General features: G+C 36.2%; 1 protein-coding gene across 1 annotated transcript in view; it reads right to left on the bottom strand.

The window, feature by feature from the left end:
- LOC123554647 (protein bunched, class 2/F/G isoform-like) overlaps positions 1–11,843 on the bottom strand; it is an 80,182-nt gene extending 68,339 nt beyond the window's left edge. Inside the window, exon 1 of the mRNA XM_045344905.2 lies at positions 10,187–11,843. Within this exon, the coding sequence (XP_045200840.2) occupies positions 10,187–11,610 (1,424 nt within the window). The 5' untranslated portion in view covers positions 11,611–11,843. The remainder of the gene's footprint in view (positions 1–10,186) is intronic.
- Between the last annotated feature and the right edge of the window lie 9,597 nt (positions 11,844–21,440).

Here is a 21,440-nt window from a genome sequence, read left to right as displayed (position 1 = left end):
TAATTTTCACTGTCAATCCACAAAATTTAATCCTAACATACAAATAAAATCCTGACTCGTGTTGTTTTCAAATGCTTAAGTCAACAATTTCATATCTCTAAACAATTGCAGTTTTGGTCAAAATCACGAAATTTCTTGTCCACGAAATGAAAACATTTCACAGCATTCACCTTTAACATAATTTCTCCTAAAAATAGATATTTCTGGAAACTGCTCTTCACCTTCTTCAGTGTCATTTGATCTGTTAAGCTTTACAAGTGTTATTGGTATTATGCAGACTTAAATATATCAAGTTAGTACTGAAGTTTATTCTAACACATGATACAGAATAAATACGGATAAATGGACTTTTTTCTCTACATTTACTGTTCTCAACTGTCAATAAAAGAGGCAATTATACCTTTATGAAAAAGTAAAAGAGTTATGGAACCTGTGCAATGCCTGTTAAAAACTGTTTGAGGTTTCAGTCTGTTCCCACAAATTATAACTGGAGATACCAATCTACCAAACAAAGACTTTACCAAATCAGGAAATGGCTGCCGACGAATAGGGCGAGTGCAATAGCTCTACCTACATTGCATTCTTTTAACAGTCAAGTTAAAACTTACAGTCACATAAGAAGTGTCTAAGAATAGTTATGTCACAGTGCACTTTGCATTAATAAATAAAAACTAGCTTTAATAAAATTGATAGAGGTAAACGATTAAAATGAGGATCCTAAAATTTTCCCTGAAAAAATGCATGTTCCTAAAATCTTGACTTCAACCTGCATTTTGCGAGCATAAAAGCCTAAAGTCACCCCCTGGGATGAGAGATTCACTAAATGCAAGTTTGTTTAGTTTCAGCTAGCAAGTATGGTAAAATGCAATATGAGTCCAGAACCTCTAAGACATGTAAAAGAGTTATGGAACCTGTGTAATGCCTGTTAAAAACTGTTTGAGGTTTCAGTCTGTTCCCACAAATTATAACTGGAGATACCAATCTACCAAACAAAGACTTTACCAAATCAGGAAATGGCTGCCGACGAATAGGGCGAGTGCAATAGCTCTACCTACATTGCATTCTTTTAACAGTCAAGTTAAAACTTACAGTCACATAAGAAGTGTCTAAGAATAGTTATGTCACAGTGCACTTTGCATTAATAAATAAAAACTAGCTTTAATAAAATTGATAGAGGTAAACGATTAAAATGAGGATCCTAAAATTTTCCCTGAAAAAATGCATGTTCCTAAAATCTTGACTTCAACCTGCATTTTGCTAGCATAAAAGCCTAAAGTCACCCCCTGGGATGAGAGATTCACTAAATGCAAGTTTGTGTAGTTTCAGCTAGCAAGTATGGTAAAATGCAATATGAGTCCAGAACCTCTAAGACATGTACATTTAGATTATAGTTTTACCTTTCAAGTCAATTACGCATCAATAAAGGGAAAGCAATTTACTTCAGAACCTGTGGTCATAAAAACTGGTTAGGATAAGACTTTAAAATAATGTTAAAAGTTTACTTTAAATCTGACTTAAACTCGGATAACATAAAATGAAACCTTTGAAAGTATCAATTTCCACATTTTCCAACAATCGCGGTTGTGTTAATATGACCGATTAATATATATCTGAAATACCGGCCAGCAATTATCTTCTATAAATTGTTTACAACTACTGAAAAATATCCCAGTAGAAATATTGAGGCTGACTGATTATTTTCTAGGTACTGTAAAATCATTTAATTTTGCGGGCATGAAATTTCGTGGTTTTGGTCATTGAAACAGCAATTTCGTGGGGATATAAATTCGTGGATTTCAACTTTTGAACATCAAATATATGGTAAAACTGTTTGAGTCAGCAACATTTTCTGTAAGAGAAAAATTAATTATACTTTCATTTCAAAATGTTCCGTTTACAATTCCCATATATATCTTCAAAAGAAACATTTCAAGTATCTACAAAAATCATTAAACTATCATTTAACTATGTACAATCTAAAGGCTATTAAATAAATAATTCATGGCTAAACTCTTCAAAAGAAAACTACAGGTCTGATTCCAATCAATTTGTTTCATGTCACACTAGCAAAGTTTTAGGTCATATTCCAACTTTCTCCAGTTGAAGGCGGTGAAGAAATACATCCAGATACACTCCAGGATAATAATATTACAGACACAGGCACAAGACCGCAAGCTGGCTTCCTCATATAAAAACTTCTACCGAGGTTTCGAAAACACGTGGTGAAGGGCAAGTAATCTGAAGTTAGCAAACTTAACCACTAAGCCATTTCAGTCAAAACCTATGACAAATGACAATGCAACATCACACGACCTTGAATTTGAACTTTCAGTAGAAAATAATACCTCAGTACGAAAAGGAGAATGAAACTGCTACTGCTATTTTCGTCCATAAACAATACAACAATCATGACTTGGAAATAACTCTCTTACAGGTCTCCTGCAATTCAACATTTTCAAAATAGAATATTAATTATAATACTGCTGATTTTCTGTAATGGATTTTCATACAAAGCCCTGAATATTTCTTTGAACTTACAGATACAAAATATATACCTGTTAGAAGATTGATTTTGGTCAAACTGTATTTCAGTTATATACAACAGTCAGGTACCCTATGATGTAACCACGTTTCTTAGATTCCTTTCCAGTATTAACCAGTTTCTCACCAACTAAATGACAACTTACTAACATAAATCAGGGGGTGGAGGCTGGCTGACTGTAGGTACGTTTTAGCCTATCATCCTGGGGGGAAGGGGGCAAGTAACTCTAAACATATATAGGTATTATTGTTTTTGGTTGGCTATGTATCACTTGTGCTTAAAATTACCCATTGCTAAGAGGACAAAAATGAAGATTTTGTCTACAATGTATGTGCAACAAGCATTTTTCTAACACTTCTTTTGAGAAAAACCAAAAATGTAAATAACAATTCCCTTTAATAGTACCTAAATATACTATAACAGTGTTAAAGACAAGATAACATGTTGACAAGATGTATACTGATATTCAAACAATGCCAAGTCCAAAATGTCAACTAGCGATATAAATTTGTCAAACATAGGACCCTTGCAGAGCTATCTTTATGCCAATTTATACCTGAAGCTACTGCTTGTAAATATTACTTAGGAAGGTGATAAAGTGTTTTGACAATTGACAACTAGATCATGTACGGTATTAACCCAAAATATAAATTTGGGCTAAACGAAGCTAAACTATTCTAACTGCTATCTACATTTGAAAAGGTGCAACAGTAATACACCTACAGTCATAATTGTAGTCTATAAAACTAGTGAATGGGTGCATTGCAAAATTGTGGGCGTCTTAAAAATATCCCGCACAACCGTATCAGAGAGTAAACAGTTCAAAAGTGGTGAGAACACTTGATTACGACATCAAAATGTCAATAAATACTATGGAATATCTCATTCGGGGCATCTTTATAAAATCTACGTAATAGTATATTAACTAAATAAGCATTTTGCATATTCAAACACTTATAGCATTTAAACTGTTAATTTAATAGTATTTACAGTGCTATTTAGTGCATTTAATAAGCCTATTTAAGCCCAGAAAACTAACAGACCTTTACCATCCTTTCCAACAACATAAAAGAAAAGTGAACTAAGTACAATGTAATAACAACATTCCAAAATTCATATACTAACAAGCTCATACAACTGTTTTTAGGCGTGTTCTCCTCAAATTTAATGCAGTTTCCCCTCAAACTGACTAAACTTTACAACAAAACTGCTTATCCCGACTTTTATTCCCCTACATGCAAATACCAAACTATTTTTTTATTTTACACACTTAGGTCCCTTTGCCAAAAAATGACAACAAACCCTGTATATAAACTTCAGATAGTTTAATAAACTTAATAAAGCAAAATAGTATAGGTAACCATCAGCATCTTTTATTTTCTTCAACTTGTGCCTTTTCATCCATTAGAACAGACTGAGAGGCTGACATTCGGCCACTTCCCAACTGAATATAAAGGTGGCAGGGGAGCGGTTTCGTAGTTTTGGCCCCTGTCGATTTTCTGTATAAACAGGACAGGGTAGATATAAAGGCATATCTATCTTACTGGTTATTTATCATTATCAATTCTTTAATATATCTGGGGAATGTGGAACGGTTAATGATTCTACATGGCGGGTGTTTTAAAATTCCTAGCTCCGTACTTCCGGTTGAGGCTAAAACATAAATATCAGAACAAAAAGTCGGCCAGACGCGCGGCTGTCATCCATCCACTTTTTTTTCAAGTGAAAATTAGTGAAATAAAGTGGTGGTTGGCAGACACATTCCACACCACCTGGGTATGTATCTATGTCCGTACTATACATATATGCTACGAAATTGGATTTAAAAATAGAAATGGATGAATGGCAGAGTTCAAAATGGGTTATTTTTGGTCTATAAAATTTGGGTGCTTTGGCCGATTTTCACTAAATCTGGCATGGAAAGCGACAGGTGCATAGGACCGGAGAGGCGTCTTTACGTAGTCTATAGTATCTGCAATGGTCCATAGTAGTTTCAAAGAAAAATAAGCAAAAACAAGATTTCTATGGATATTTCAACACTGGTAACCACATGTTAATGTGGAATTCGCAAATTTGCACTCCCCTGCCACCTAAGTTTTTTTTCCCAAATTGTGACAGAGAAAGTTCCCAACTTGTAAAATACAATACAATACAATAATAGTTTATATGGCCTCTAGCCCAAAATACAATCAACATTGAAATTCATTATTGTACAAGTGCATATAATCTTTTTTACTTGAAATTATATTACGTAAGTTGGAAATATAACAAATTTAGATTAGGAGGACACAAAATTTCGACACCTGTAATGGACCTTTGCTACAGAATAAAAAGCTGTTTCAATGAAATTCCGTTATTACACAATGTCATGAATTTCCCAATATGAAAAGATGATCCTCTTTCCAATCATCGGTTGATAAGCCCTTAACTTTGAAATAAAATGAAGACCATTTCAATTCCCTTCCCTTGAATAACATAGTTTTTTGTTATGAATAGTTCAGAGTTAAAATTCTAGTAACACATGTACCTAAAACTTGCATGATGCATTCACAGGCCTAGGACTCGGTAAAAAATTAAAAGCCTGAATGCCTGAAATCCCCTTTTTCAACAGAGTAACATAGGGAAATACTGGCAGTCAAAAGCCTGAAATCTGGACCAGATCTGAAAAGCCAAGGCCTGCTTCATCGCGCCAACGGCTCAACTTTGATATGCATCTTTGCATGCTTGGCTACAATTAAACTCACAGTGCCCATTAGCTTATGCCATTTTTGCTTACCAAATGCGCCATGCAGAAAGATATTTCAGACCAGCAAACCTTGCCAATAATGCATGTGTATAACACAAGAATAATCTCTGATAATGTTCCGAAAGTTTAAAGCAATTCCTTATTGAACTTTTTGATGGTCTGATTATACATACAGGGATTTTTTTTTTTTCATGTTTGGAATGCCAACAACAAGGTGGAATTGGGAAAATGTTCTCGAAAATTATCTTAATTGGGCAAAAATTAGATGTTATCATAATGCATACCAAGATATTGTTTGTATGTTGCAAATGTGCAGTTATATGGCATTTTGATCACTGCCATCATTGTTCAACTTCAACTGTATAAGTATATTGCTACTGTTGTTTACTTCACCAACATAATCATGCAATCTAGCAAAACCATAAAAGTTTACATCTGGGCGATGAGAAATGCATATTTGCCTCCTTTTACCAAAGTTAGCTGTCACGGTGGAAAAAAGCTCTGACCCATGGCTCTTTAAGCAAATGCTTGTTGGGATCAAGATGTTCAAAAGAGAAAGCAGCCTTTAATAAGTTTAATTCTCAAGCTCGATCACTAAGCATGCGCAACCTATATTTTCTTCACCCTGCATTATACATACAGGCTCAATTATAATACATCTCATCTATCAATATAATTTGATATATTGTTCAAGTTGACATCAAATCAATTACTCAATTTACTGTATAAAATTACATTCACTTGGAAGACTAACTTTGTACTACTACTACAAATCAATTTTCTACAAATGTGTTATAATCAATTATCAGCCAAGTCCATACAGTATAAATTAACAATAAGAACATGCAAAGAAAGTGCAATATTTAAATTCAGCAAGGTTTTATACACTTCAAACTGTTCAAACAATAAATAGACTCTGAATACTTAAGTGGTTCTATTTTTAGTACAAACTGCAGGGTTTTCCTCACCGTCCTTGGGGACTAATTTTCATGGATTTCGTTGTTGTCTCAATACATGGATTTAAATCAAAACAATCACACAAATTCCTATTCACTTTAGAAATACATCTTTAGAAGTTAAAAATCCATGAATTCAAATTTTCATAAAATTTTTTGTATGACCCAAACCGCGAAATATCTTGTCTATGAAATTTAAAGATATCTCAGTATGTGCACATGCGTGTTTTACTAACTCAGCATATTGCATTTAGGCCCTTCTATGCATATTTTTTACTACAAGTACACTCTGGTCTAAGTGTTTTTCATTTATATGTAATATCCTAAACAAAACTTCTAATGCTGAATAACTATAAGCTTTTATGACTCTGTATCAAGTATTTCTTAATAACTTAATCTTAAGAATAAGATGCATGTGACAGACCAACATTTAGGTCCTTTATGCATACTAATGACTTTAGTTAAGGGCCAAACTCTGAACTTAGAGAGTGATATCTCAAACAAAAGCAAAGGTACAAAATTTCATACGCCAAATAACAATTTTTTGTTTGGTGTATTTTTTTCCAGATATTCATGACACGTATTTCTGACAGATGGACATTCGGATGTACAGTGTACAATGGCAAAACTAAGCCCCCCCCCCATCCACTCCCACAAAATTTTAACGGGCACAAAAATGGAACAGGCGTTTTAATAACATGTTAACCATCCAAGTACACTTCTACCATCTTTTTTTAAAGAAGAAAAGCTAGGTCAGACAAATTTGAGCCGTGCCACGAGAAAACCAACATACCGGTAGTGGGTTTGCGACCAGCATGGATCCAGACCAACCTGCGCATCCGCACAGTCTGGTCAGAATCCATGCTGTTTGCTAATGGTTTCTCTAATTACAACAGTCTTTGAAAGCGAACAGCATGGATCCTGACCAGACTGCCCAGATGCGCAGGCTGGTCTGGATCGATTGCTGGTTGCAAAGCCACTATCTTAAAATTTGTATAAAAATGATTAAATGTTCTGCTGCAAATTTCTGCCAAAATTGCATTAATAAATACAAATTCCAGTGCTATTAACTGTTTTAAACACAAATGCTTAAACTAAGTTACTATATAAATGTATGACGACAATATTTTATGGTTTATACATATACGAAAAAGCAAATTTATGTAATTTATCTAATACCACAATGAGAATGACTCATTTTATTCATAAGTTCTATTGTTATAATAAGTTAATTACATTCCATAGTTCTAATTCATCTCGATGAAAGTTTAGTGGTTCTTGTCACGTTACTTAAGACATTTCATTTAATATCAAACCAATGACTACACATAATCCCCGTTGCACAAATTATTAAGTTCATTAAATTTAATGAAATTATATAAAACATGAAAGAACATCTGCATCACCTGGGACATAGTGTTAAACTTTATACAGACTTGTCAAGTTATGTGCATCAACTGTGCATGTGGGTAAAATAATAATCTAAAAATAATATAACAGTTAAACACCCAAGCAAGAATGATGACCAGTGTTTAAAAATAAAAAATAACACCTTTGATTCAAATATAACTAATGGTCATACAGAAAACAAAATATAACTATTCCCACTATCTACAAATGAACTGAACACCCCAGTAAACAGGTTCTCTTCAAAAATGTCAATTGTATCTGAAAATGTCAAGTTATGTACAGCAAATATCGACATCACTCTGTTCAAATAGACGCATGTTTATAAAACAGGAAAAACATGCATTTTCTTGTCCTGAACTAAACATAAATTTACAGCAATATGCCTACTACTGCAGCCTAGTCAAATGTGCAATTTAAGTATCAACAATTCTTCTTTTCCCTCAATAACTGCTATCCAATATACTTCCCCTAAAGGCTAAAGACAAACAAAGCAGAATCATAATATGAGCCGCGCCATGGGAAAATCAACATAGTGCAGGGGTTCCACTAGACCCGAAAACCCAAGAGTCCCAGGGCCCAAGCCAAATTTTGAAGGGTCCTTTTCCAAAATACAGGAGTCCTGTCCCAACACCTCCATATAATTGACTATATTTTTCATTCAGTAATACGTAGATCTTTACCTATAAGAAAACAATAAACCCAAGATCATGTTACAGCATAATAAAAATGTCAGTTTCAGGTCATATAGTCTCATATTGTAAACTAATATTTATCAAAATTCATGTTATTTTGATTAGGTTTTTCTTCAATATTTCATTCCATTTTAATAACAGAACCGTGCTACTACACAACAGTGCTACTACACTATAAAAATGGATCCAAAATGTACTATCCGGATACTGATACACTTTCAGAATGTCATCGGAAAGTAGTTTTTGCTCAGTTTACTTGGCAAACTAAGCTAAATCAGCGATAGTTCCTCAAATAATGATGCTACTTATTAAAAACTGCATTGAAAGTCAGTTTTTTTTAAGGAATTTTGGAAATATGCATATGACATCGGGTGTAATTAGACCCGTGAACGGACATTCTAAACTTATTTTTGCTTTCAAAATTCATCAAAATTTGTGAAGTTTCTTGTTGAAATTACGATATGGTCACTAAACAATGGTCTAATTTAAAGTTGGCATGAAACACCTTGCAGGGCACTTTTCACATGCTCAGTAATCAGCTGCTTACGATAATTTAATAATTGGCGCCTTTTTTGACAGTACACAGGATTCGCTTTATCAAATAATTTCAATACTTCATTGATTCTTGTTACCTATGTGCACTCGCCGTGACGTAACTTGCTGATAAAAAAATCAGCCAGGCATGTCTACAGGAGAAAGGGCGGGATTCAATCTGACTAAAGTACTTGATCTTCTAAACGAAGATCTGAGAACGACCCATTCACATTCGTCTTCTGTATATTTTGGATTTCCAGTATTGCTATTTTTATTTTATCCAATCAAACGACATGTTCGAATGTCAAAGAGTAAGAAAAATGTGCAGTTATTCCAGGGCTCGAACCCAGGACCCCTCGCTTACAAAGCAAGTGGCCTACCGACTGAGCTAACCGGCTATCTGATACATTATGACATAAGAATTGTATATATCAAAAGTCAAGGCTACAGGTAGATTTGCAAGATGTTGTAAGTTAGGCTCTGATTGGCTAGCGAAAGGGTCGTCAGAACGAGGCAATGAATAGGTCGTTCTCAGATCCTATGCGTAGCGTAATAGGATATGTACTTTAGTCAGATTGGGCGGGATTTAGCAGAGATCAAAGGCAGAAAGGAAGGAGGGCATGACAGCGAGTGTTTATTTTGAATACACGTGTCTATCGTGGAAATAGTTTTACTGCAGGAAATTAATGATAAGAAAAAGGATTATCAAAGGAAAATGCCCCCGGGTCCCGAAGGACGCACAGGCAAGTATTCTGCCGGGTCCTGCGAGCGTCTTTTGAAAATCTCCCTGGTCCTGACCCGGGGTCCCGGGTGAAATGGAACCCTTGATAGTGGCTTTGCGACCAGCATGGATCCAGACCAGCCTGCGCATCCGCACAGTCTGGTCAGGATCCATGCTGTTGGCTTTCATAGCCTATAGCAATTACAGAAACCGTTAGCGAACAGCATGGATCCTGACCAGACTGCACGGATGCGCAGGCTGGTCTGGATCCATGCTGGTCGCAAAGCCACTATGTTGGTTTTCCCATGGCACGGCTCATATATTATTTACATATATATCAGATGTAAATGATGCTGTGTACAGTACACCCATGAAAGATCAACAAATCTGTTACAAATTAAATTTTTCAGTTTATGAAATGCTTTTGACTTCTTTTTACAGGCAAGTAAGTTTATGTGCATAGTACATGACATTCACTTTATTTACCTAAAAAAGCTTTCAAGATACAACATCTCAAAAACTCAAAAAAAAAAAAAAAATCTGGTTACCTAGTAACCATTTTAAACTTCAAAGTTTTGTACAAACCTTCTGTCCTCCTCAGTTGGACTTTGCAGATCACCCACCGCTGCTACAAGGGCTGGAGATAAAGCTTCCGGATTCTGTATCACATTTAGATCTTTGTCCAACGCACCATATAAATTATCTGTGGCACCACTTCTGAAATCATTTTTTGAAAGCTCCGCTGACACATCATTTGGAATCCCTCCATCAGCAAGAGACTGCTGAATATTACCAGTCTGTTTCACTTTACTAGAAGGCATAGTTTCACTATGACCACTTTGTGATACAACAGAGTTTGGAATTTGTTGTCCTAAATGTACATATGTTTGATAAGTAGACGACTGACCCTGATTAGGAATTGGTATATTCGAAGCAACGGAAGTATTTTCTGTAGACATAACAGTGTTTGACTGGCTGTGGCTAGGAGGGAATACCGATTGTATCGACACTGTTGTGCCTTGTGTGAAATGAGGCATATACATTGCAGTGTTTTTAACATTGCCTGTATTTGAACCATCTAACTGACTATGAGCTCCTATAACCTGCCCGCTATGATGAACTGTTTTTAACTCCCCTTGATTGGGCTGACCAGATGACACTTTATTGATCGTATCTGTTGATGCTACAGAGCTAATACTTTGGTGTGAATGTGACTTGTTTATAGTTTGGCACATAGAGGAGTTGCCCTGTGAGGCATCACTAGTGAAACCTATTGATGTGGCTTGATTCTGTGGATTGTTTGAAATACTTGGCTGATTGACAGCAGTATTAGGAGCTGGATTGATAGGTTGAAAAGAATCCTGAACACCAGCGACCTGGCCCTCAGGAATTTGAGTATAGATTGTCCCAGTAGCACCTGCAAGTAATGGATTTTTCGCCGGATCATCGACTCCATAAACATAATGAATTGAACTACCCGCACTAGAACTACCAGAATTTGTATCATCCTGGTTAACTTTAGTATCACTTTTATCTATGTTAACAGACGATGACTGTGGATCTAAGAAATCATGACAGAACCACCGACCACGTCTGAATGGTTCCTTAGTTTCTATTTTTACAACTCTAAATCGTGAATGCATATCAGATTTTTCTTTCACATCGCGAACACCTGGATTATTCAATGCCAATGGAATGTCTTCCGCTACTGAAGGGGTTTCTTGTTCATAGTCAGTTGCTCGGGATGCATCAAGAACTTCTGAACTGTAATCTTCTGTCAACTCTGTATGACTTTCATCTAAATCATCCATGCTATCTGCATCTCCAGTATCATTCAGTTTTACACTTGTAATTTTAAATGTTCCCTTCTTTCTAGGAACACCATCAACGACAGGCTTAGGGCTATTGGAATTAGCCCTGTAGTCTAACTCTTCCCTAGTCATTGTGCCCTTTAAATCTTGATTTTCTGAAGTGACTGCCATTTGTACTGTCGAAGGTCTATCAGCCATGTTACTTTGACATGTACAATTTCACTAAAAAAGTCTGTTTTTCTCAATACTTGGTGACAGGTATCGAGTATAAAGGTCTTGGAATAAATTTTCCATTATTGACTCATTTATTGAATGAACTGTTACATTCATATAAACAGAAACAAACCGGTTAACTGAACTTTTTCGCTGAACAATCCTACTATTTCCTATCGCAAGGAGTAATGGCGGACATTATTCGCAAAGAATTATGGGGAAAATTTTGACGTCAGAAGCAGACACTCGCCGAGTTCGATTGAAAGGCAGGTATTGGCCTAACACCACTAAATTTACGCAACTAAGTAACTGTCCAGAAATAAGTCGCCATACAACAAGGCTAACAGTTATCACTAGATCTAGTTGCTTGTTAAACCATGTTCTTTATAGGAAGCTTTATAAAAGTAATACTAAGAAAGATAATCAATCGGAAATTCCTATTGTATGTTGATCAAATGAACGGTACGGTAAGGCTTACGTTTTACCTTTACCTGTTGGAATTAGCTAAAGATGTAACTCAGCCACATTAGCTCAATGGTAGAGTGTCCACTTTAAGTTCGGGAGGTCTAGGGTTCGATCTCGACAGAGTCATACCAAAGACGTAAAAATGTTACCGGTAGCTCCCTGCTCGGTACTCAGCAATTAAACGGGTTGTTCCAGAAAGTAAAATAAGCACATGTAAGTTACTGTCTGTTACTGGATACCTAGTTTGTCGCACAAGAGCTTTGTAACTCGTAATGTGTGTTGATTGTATGCGACGTTAAATGAAGCTTACCATTAGGTTTATCTTTTCGTCTACTCGTTTGTCATCTTAAAGGGGACTTTGAACCATGTAGGAACAAATAGTTTTAAAGCTTTACCAAGCACAGCAACAGAAAGTTGTAGAATCTCAGATCTATGCAGCGAAAACATTACACATACAGCTAAAATATACTCAACAAGCATTTTGAACCGGGTTTCACATGTCCCCGACCATTAAACTTCAAACAGATCTGTAAAAGTTTGGTGAATCCTCCTTTGAAATTCTTCCACGCCACCAGCCGATATTACGGTTCAGGGTGTAGATAAACGCTTTAGTGGTCTCTGTTAAAAAAACAGTATCAGTCACCTAGTGCCCTGAAAGAATTTCACACTGAGGTAGCCCCAATACTATGTAATTTTCACATTATCGCTTCGCACAGGTATCTTCCCTCTTTGACTGGAATAAAAAGGTCATAAAGCTAACCCTAGAAATTATCGCCTGATATCTCTAACCAGAATTTCACAAAACTTTGCTCAGTTTATTATAGTCACACACTTGATACTTTCTTCAACAAGAAGCCAATACTTAATTTTCAACACAGAATAAAAATACAGACGTGAGACCCAACTGACAAATTTCTTATGGGATATTTTTAGTACAACAGATTAACTTGATAAACATGAATGTTTTGAAAGCTTTTGAGGAAGTTGACCATCATAAGTTGATACATAATTTTAAAAGTTTAGGTGTAAATTCAGAAATAACAAACATGTATGAGGACATTTTTTCATACAAGCTACCTCCCTGATATAGTTTAATTTAAAGCCCGGCTATTTGCTGATGATACATGATTGTGTCTGTCTTACCACCGACTCTCGGAAAGGTGCTAAAAATTAACAAAATTATCCCCGCTCTCTGGAATACTGGATAAAAGGCTGGACCATGGAATTTAATCCAGATAAATGTGAAATATTGAGGATGGTCCGAAAGAAAACACAAATAATCTTTACTACCATCCTCCACAATAAAAAAATAAAACAAAAGACGCAGCAAAATAGCTTGGTATAACTATCACAAAAAGTCTAAAATGTACTGAACATATAAACAATATATGCTAAGGCAAGTAACTCATTTAGATTCATCAAGTGAAATGTCAAAACAAATAATGCGCAGGTCAAACAAGCAAGTCACGACACCCATGTAAGTCCCCAGTTAGAGTATTGCTCTATAGTCTGGACTCCCTGGCAGAAACTTCTTACCAACAAATTTGAAAGTGTTCAAAGAGCTGCTGCCTGTCTGTAAAATTGTAATTTTACTGGAAGTGTAACTCAAATGCTGCAAGAGCTTAAATGGAAATCTCTTGAACACCGTTGATTTATGTAGATATACATGTAGTAAGAATTTTTTTTTGTCCACAATCACAAAACAGAACCTAAAATTTCTCATACCGCGGTGGAGCACCATGTTACACTCAAATTTTTTCTTCCCTATGACCCTCAGATACTGGATTGCTCTTTTCAGTTTGCACATGTCAAAAGTATCGATTTTTTTTTTCAAAAGCGCATAATATACTTAGATAATTTGGCAAAAGATAGGATCCTGTGCTCGATTTCTTTGCTGGATGGATGTGAATTTTATTGGCCTTGTAACGGGAGTCTATGGTAAATTCACAATTCTGATGACATTTTTTTATTTCTTCAAGTATAAATGGAATTCTTACAATTATTTTGTAAATAGAATCTTTAATCAAAATATAATTTATATTGTAAAAATCAACAGAGACGTCTGTTAATTGGTTTCCCTCCACACCCCCACCTCCACTTTTTCGAGAGTGGACAAGCTCTAAGGTTTGTCCGTGTCCATACGCATTCCTTTCCATCCTTATGTTTGTCTTTGTTTCGTGCATATCTAAAGTATTTGACCCGAAATCACCAAACCTTACAGAATTGGTATTCCACATGAGATATTTTGCACCTTGGGTTTTGTTTTGGATTTAACTAAGCCAGACTTAGTCAAAATATGTATAAAGTGCATTAAACTTTGTGCCATACGCGTCTCAAAAATGGTTTTTGATATCGATATAGCGTTATTAAAACATATAGTTATGTGATCCAGGATGTGAATTTGTACACCTTTGATTTTATCGGATTTCACTAGCCTAGAATAGTTGGCCTGGACCAAAATTATGCAAAAAGGACTTTAAAGCCTGTGTCACTTCTGTCTCAAGACTTATTTGACCTAGAACCAATAAATAGAAAAGAATTGTTATATAGCATTTGAAGTTGTGCACCTGGTGTTCTGTCTAGTATTTCACTCTGCCACACCAGAGTTATGGCCTTAGTAAAATACACAAAATGGGCTTAAAAGTTTGTGTCGCATATATCTCAAACAGATTTTGACTTAGGGACATGAAGTCATATTTGAATATTATTCAGAATGTGAATTTGTGCATCTGGTATTTTATCTGGGATTTCACTTCCACAGACTAGAGTTATGACCCTCGAGTTATTAAAAATATGCATATACATAAATATAGATCACTTTAAATTTTATGTCGCACGTATTTTAAAAAAGAATTTGACATAGGACCATGGAATATTATTGGAATATTTTCTAGCATGTGAAGTTGTGCACCTGGCGTATTTGGGATATAACCCCTCTTACCTTATCTAGGAAATCCAGGGGCACTTGTGTGTGGAAGAACTTCAACTGACAAATAAATGTATGCATGTATTTTAGTACTGACTAGTCTGAGTTGAAATTCAGACTGATTCCCAAGAGTTTCACCCAGCGCACTTCCATAGTTTGTCTAAGTGTGTCAGTCATTGATTACATCTCAGTTTTTCGACTGCTAGGCATACCGATTCTACTGAATGTCTTTGTGGAGGGCTTTATGGTCTAAATATCAAAGAACCCCTCGTGCACAGTTAGTTGGGCTAGTAAAGTAGTTGACTGATCTAAATTCACACGGACCTCTTAAATAACGATTAATGAAGTAAGGCGTTCTCGAGGTGTACAAAACGAATACGTCCACATTTGACATAACCTTTAACCTCAGTCACACTTTAGTAATGTGTTATTTTCATAAAATTCGGTCAATTACACATTCGCGTGAGAATGAGCGTGTAAGCATTTGCAGACGATCTTGGTGATGTGGCGGTTTACACAGATTTAAAAGGACATTCATTTAGTTACAGTGTAATGGCCTTAATGTCCGTCGCATATGTTGGCGGATAATTTATTGATAACCTACTGATAGGTTTAAATTACAGTCGATGTGAAAAACCAACCCAATTGCGGCCTTCCCCATGTTCAAACTATTTTGTGATACCTGCCTTGTATCAGGTCTTAATTGAAAGCATGTCTGACACACAGATCAGGATATGACATTATAAAAAATAAGTTCCGAAAAAAAAATGTTCCCTAATTACTGTAGTACTTAAAACTGTCTGTTTTGTGATAGATCGGCACTCGAATACGGTTTGGAACTCCAGTATGCACTAGCGCGCAGGAGCATTCATGAGACGTGATCCTGACACCATAAAAACGCCACACTTGCCAGCCCGAAAGAAAAAAAACAACAAAAAGGCACCGCAAAACCCATCTGAACTCGTACAAGTGCCTGGATATTGAAATGATGTTTTGAAGCACAGCCAGATTAGTGAAATTTGAGCCTGTAACACACGTGACCGGCGCGTGACCTGGACCCCCCCCCCCCACGCCCATGTTTTAAACAATAAAAAATGATCATCCAAATACTGTAAAACACTATCAAATATTCATATTACAAACAAATAAATAGTTTCAAACAAAAATATAGAAGTATATGGGTACTTTCTCTAGATATAGTTTCAAAGAAAGTACCCATATACTTTTATATTTTTGTTTGAAACTATTTATTTGATTGTAATGTGAATATTTGATTGTGTTTTAAAGGATTTGGATGATCATTTTTTATTTTTTAAAACATGGGGGTTGTAGTGTGTGTGTGGGGGGGGGGGGGGGTCACGGTGTCAAGCCCTGGCACCTGTGCTGTAACATACAGAATCGGTGAGTAAATCGTTCTCGTTTCAATATTATGGGTGGAGGGGTAAGTAATACAATGTCATGTAAAGTGTCATGATTGAACTTCAGATGTTGTACCAATTTTTCATTGCGCAATGTAATCTCTCGTCAGTTACCTTATTTCGGTTATTTGACCTGACAAGTAAAGCTCTTATTTGACAAAAATCAGTTTTAAGTTTTTTCTACTGGCCTCTGCAGATTTAATTAAATCTGTAAAAAACATCGAAATGTTATTTTGTATTATAGATATCAGATGTCACATTCATTCCCCATTCCATTATTTAAAAAGTCTTGTCTGCTAACTATAAACTTTAGTGCCTATTTATTGACTATGAAAAAGCTTTTGATACAGTTATTAAAGGCAAAGAAAATCTCCTATATAAGTGACCCCCCCGCCCCCACCCAATACCAGACTTTTTAACCACCAATATACAAGATCCTGTCTGGTCTAGTCTGATAAGGGTCCATAAAACCCCTGTAGACTTGACATGTAGCCTAATTATTGTCAGAGAATCATAAATTTTATTGCCTACAGATAAATTGGTTATTTCCTGTGTTTTGCATTTTATTGATTAAAATGCTGTTGTTTTTTTTGTTGTTCTAAAAAGAATGTACACAAAATTATTTTAATTGATGTTGAGTAATGTCCCGACCAATTAAAAAATAACTCTTATAGCGAAACATTAATAACGCATTATGGGCAAAATTGGAGTTTTAAGATGACTGCCACGGTAACCAGTCTATTTAAAACTGTTCTGACTCTATCATTGATATATCAAAACTTGAGTACTGTAGAAAGTTCCAAAAGTCATTTTGCTGTGATAAATAGACCTTATAACAAATGAGAAATTACACGAAGAACTTACTTATTTTCGATTTTGTAGAGATATAATGATATACATACAGAAAATCGCACAGTGCAGTCAAAGTACTTTTGTATACATACAGAAAATCGCACAGTGCAGTCAAAGTACTTTTGTTTTTGCTGGGTTTAACACAGCAGTGGTACAATTACAGGTCCTATGGCGACCTTGATGGTGGAGAAAGACCCCGGCTGCCTCTCCGTGCATTATTTCATCACGGGCCGGCACCTATAGGTAGAATCGGCCCGAGAGAGACTCGAACCCACATCGATGATGGGAAGTGATTAGAAGTCAGCAACCTTTACCACTGAGCCATGGAGGGCCCCCGCCCTTTCCGTTTGTACTGTAATACATATAGTGGTAAACGTAACAGATATTCTGAGTCAATTCGTCAGTATATTTGTCGTTTAAAATCGATGTAACTCATTGCAGACTTGGAGCGGTCTTCTGCGCATGCCCGAAAGTGATTATCAATTGTAGCGCACGACAAAATTATGCATATTTTTGCATGTCCGCATGCATTTAGTGTACAATATGCATAAAACACTGACTAAAGGTTAGGGTTAGTATCCCCATGGTTACAAAATATGTACATTTAACATATTTTCGTTCAAATTTAGTTAATCCGGTATGTAATTTATACCGGCGCTCCAAGTCTGCATTGAGTCACAGTCGTTTAAAATTGCTAAGTACTTGTGAGATGCTATGAAGTCTCGTACTGATACCCTTGTTGCAATTCGTAATTTGTAAAAATGTATGTTCACTATTATAATGGTTATATTATACAGTACTTGCCATTTTCTCATCATATTGTTAATGGCCAAAGGTTAGAATGATACCGATTTGCTATAAATATAAATGTGAACTTAATAACTGTAAACTTGCATGAACGTATTGACTAAATTTTTTTGAGTAGATCTATATAAATTATTAAACTGTAGGCCCTAAAAGTGAATAATTTCAAATCTCCTGACGGTGTAAACCTTGTATAGCCCTATTGGTTGTATGATTTAGATATTAAATGTTAATTTTAGCATTCTATGCAATCAATGCCTGAATTATATTTTTAATTGCATTTTATGAATTTTGTGTGTTATCAAAATTCGGCTATTTGGTTGACGGGTTACCAAATTTCCTGGAAATTATAGTCCTAACAGCATCATGCGGTGCAGAAAATAGTTCAAAATCATGAACAGCGCAAATGAATTTTATTGCAAATGTTACACAAGATACATTCATACACATACAGACAGACATAACAACACAAGCAATAGGATATTGACGGAAGTATTGAAATACTTATCGAGTCAACCTCCGGAAAGATAATATTTACAATACTATGAATGGCTGTTATATTAATGTGTGTAACACATTCTTAGTTATTCATGAAAAGGAAAAAGCAAAAAGAAAAAGAGAAAACAACAAAATGCACAAAAATGGAAGGTAAAAATGAAACAAAAGTACTAGTACATTGCTTTTTTAGTATTTAGAATATTTTAGCAAAATTAGGTAACCATAAAGGTTACAATATGAAATAGTGCATAGAAAAAACTATATTCACTAGAATGAAAAGGGAAAGAAGAAAATATGTAGAGGAAATGTTCAGCTGCCCCAAACCACTCCTAACTTTATACATAACAGTCTTGTTGTCTGGAGAGAATGACAGTGTAAAACAGTGTTGGGGTCAGATCACAAGTCAAGTAAACCTATGGCTTCCAAGGATAAATTGTTGGACAGCTGTGAAGATTTGTCTGTTGGCAGTATCAGACAGAGAAGTATCACCATAAAGTAAGGTGTTAACAGTGACAGACTGGGTGAAATTACCAACAGAAGTTAACATTACATGCCGAGGAAGGTAATACAGTCTACATTCAAGCAAAAAATGTGAGCTGGTCTCGGGTTGTCCGCAATGACAAAGCGGAGAGTTAACAATATTTCGTAAGAACAGATGATAATTAAGTCCACTGCATTTCATACGAAGCCTGGCATGAAGAATTTGTGCTTTTCTACTTCCACAGTAATAATAAGACGGAGTTTGACGTTGGTCGGCCTTAAGACGCCTCTTTAACACACTAAGCGACGGTGCATTTTTGATGTCATCCGAAAGATCGTTCCATTCGCGCACAGTCAAGGGAAGAAAGGAATTGAAGTATTGTGAAGTGCGAGATGCCACCGAGCGGAGATCACCGGCTTGCGAAGGCTGTAGTTGGAAACTGAATTAACTACTGGCGGGACGAGACTGATCAGATACGAAGGAGCGGTGCCTCTGCACTTTTGGAAAAACATGATAATTCTGTGATCGCGCCTTCTATCTTCAAGCGTTCTCCAATTCACCTCTAGTCTTAAGTCGTGTAGTGATACTAGCTTGGTGGCTCCAGATACGATTCTGGCACACTCATTTTCAATTTTGTCAAGTTGTTCCTTTTCATATCCTGTGCAGTTGTTCCAGATTACATCTGCATATTCCAAAATCGGTCGTATAAAGGAAAGGTATATCGTTTCAAGAGATCTTCGATCTAAGACCATTTTCAGCTTGCGCATAACATGAACCCTTTCCCAAGCCTTGCATGTTATATAGTTGATATGATGATGCCATTTACAATCATTTGACAGAGTGACACCAAGATGTTAATGGTAGGAAACCTGAGGAATCTGGAGTCCTGCCATAAAGAGGGGTAGATGTAAATGTTGATTTGCTTTGCGAGATGTCCGTCTGTTGTATCTGCATTGCCTGTTCAGGTTGGTCAACAATAATATAAAGGCTAGTATCATCAGCAAACAAGCTGATCTCACTGCCAATGTCAACTATAATGTCATTAATAAAAATCAAGAACAGAAGAGGCCCAAGAATAGATCCTTGGGGGACACCAGCACCAATACCTTTCCAAGTAGAAGAGGTTCCAGGAAGGATAACCCGTTGGCGTCTATTGGAAAGATAGTTTGAAAACCATTCAAGTAAAGATCCAGTAATACCTGCATGTTGTAGTTTTACAAGAAGACCTTTGTGCCAAACCTAGTCAAAAGCTTTGCTGATGTCAAAAAGACAGCCCTTACCTCAAGCCCTTCATCTAGAGCTTTGCGAAATGTATTGTAGAGAAAGGTCAACTGACTGACTGTGGAGTGACCGGGTAAGAAACCAGACTGCACCGGGGTGAGAAAATTTGTGTCATGAAGGTGATTGTAAATATGTTTAAATAAAACGTTTTCAAATACTTTTTCTACACAGCTGAGAAGGGATATAGGCCGATAGTTGTTTGTGAGAGAGGAGTCGCCTTTCTTGAAAATAGCACACACGTTTGCATCTTTCCAGGACAGAGGAACGTTTGCTGAGTGCAGAGAATAGTTGAATAAAGAACACAGAGGGCCGGAAAGTTCCGAGAAGCCTCGCACAGTATACCCTATTTGCAAGTTTCTGAGAACATCCTCAACTTCCTTCTGGATAAGAGTCACAGATGATAGCTGGCGTTCAATTGAAGGGACGGTTGGATACGGTAGAGTTTTACCGTCATCATTTAGTTGAGTCTGATTTGCAAAGTACGTATTTAAAAGGTCAGCCTTTTCTGCATCATTTGTGGTTGGCATATTAGTGACAGGATCGATAAGGGGTGGGATAGAAAGAGAAGAATCTTTAGTTATGAAAGGCTTCAATGTATTCCACCAGTCTTTTGAAGAGGATGTGCAGGTTTTAAGTTTGTCTACGAGATTAATGTAGTACGTGGATTTGGCCTGCTTGATGGAACGTATAGTGTCTTTACGGATCCTTCGAAATTTAGACCATTGCTCGTCAATTCCCGACAGTTTTGCTTTTTTGTATGCACGTTTACGCCTCCGAATACTCCGTCGTATTGCGCTTGTCATCCATGGGACATCTCTAGGACGTACAGTAACGATTTTGTTTGGAATAAGGTTTTTACATATCGATAAAATTGTGTCTGTTTTGTTAGAAGCGTACGCATTGATATCTGCGTTGAAACACGATTCCCAATCTGCCGACGAAAGACTTTGTCGCAAGAGGTCAAAGTTGCATTGATCGTACGTCCAAATAAGCCTTGTAAACATAATTGGCTTAAGTTTACAGAATTTAAGAATACAGTAGGCCTACGTGGGACAATGATATCTGAGCTCCTGTTCCAGGAAGTGATCAC

Source organism: Mercenaria mercenaria, chromosome 7 (assembly GCF_021730395.1).
Source record: "Mercenaria mercenaria strain notata chromosome 7, MADL_Memer_1, whole genome shotgun sequence".
Lineage (NCBI taxonomy): Eukaryota > Metazoa > Mollusca > Bivalvia > Venerida > Veneridae > Mercenaria > Mercenaria mercenaria.
The sequence above is the reverse complement of the archived record's forward strand: the minus strand, read 5'-3'. Positions and strand labels throughout refer to the sequence as shown.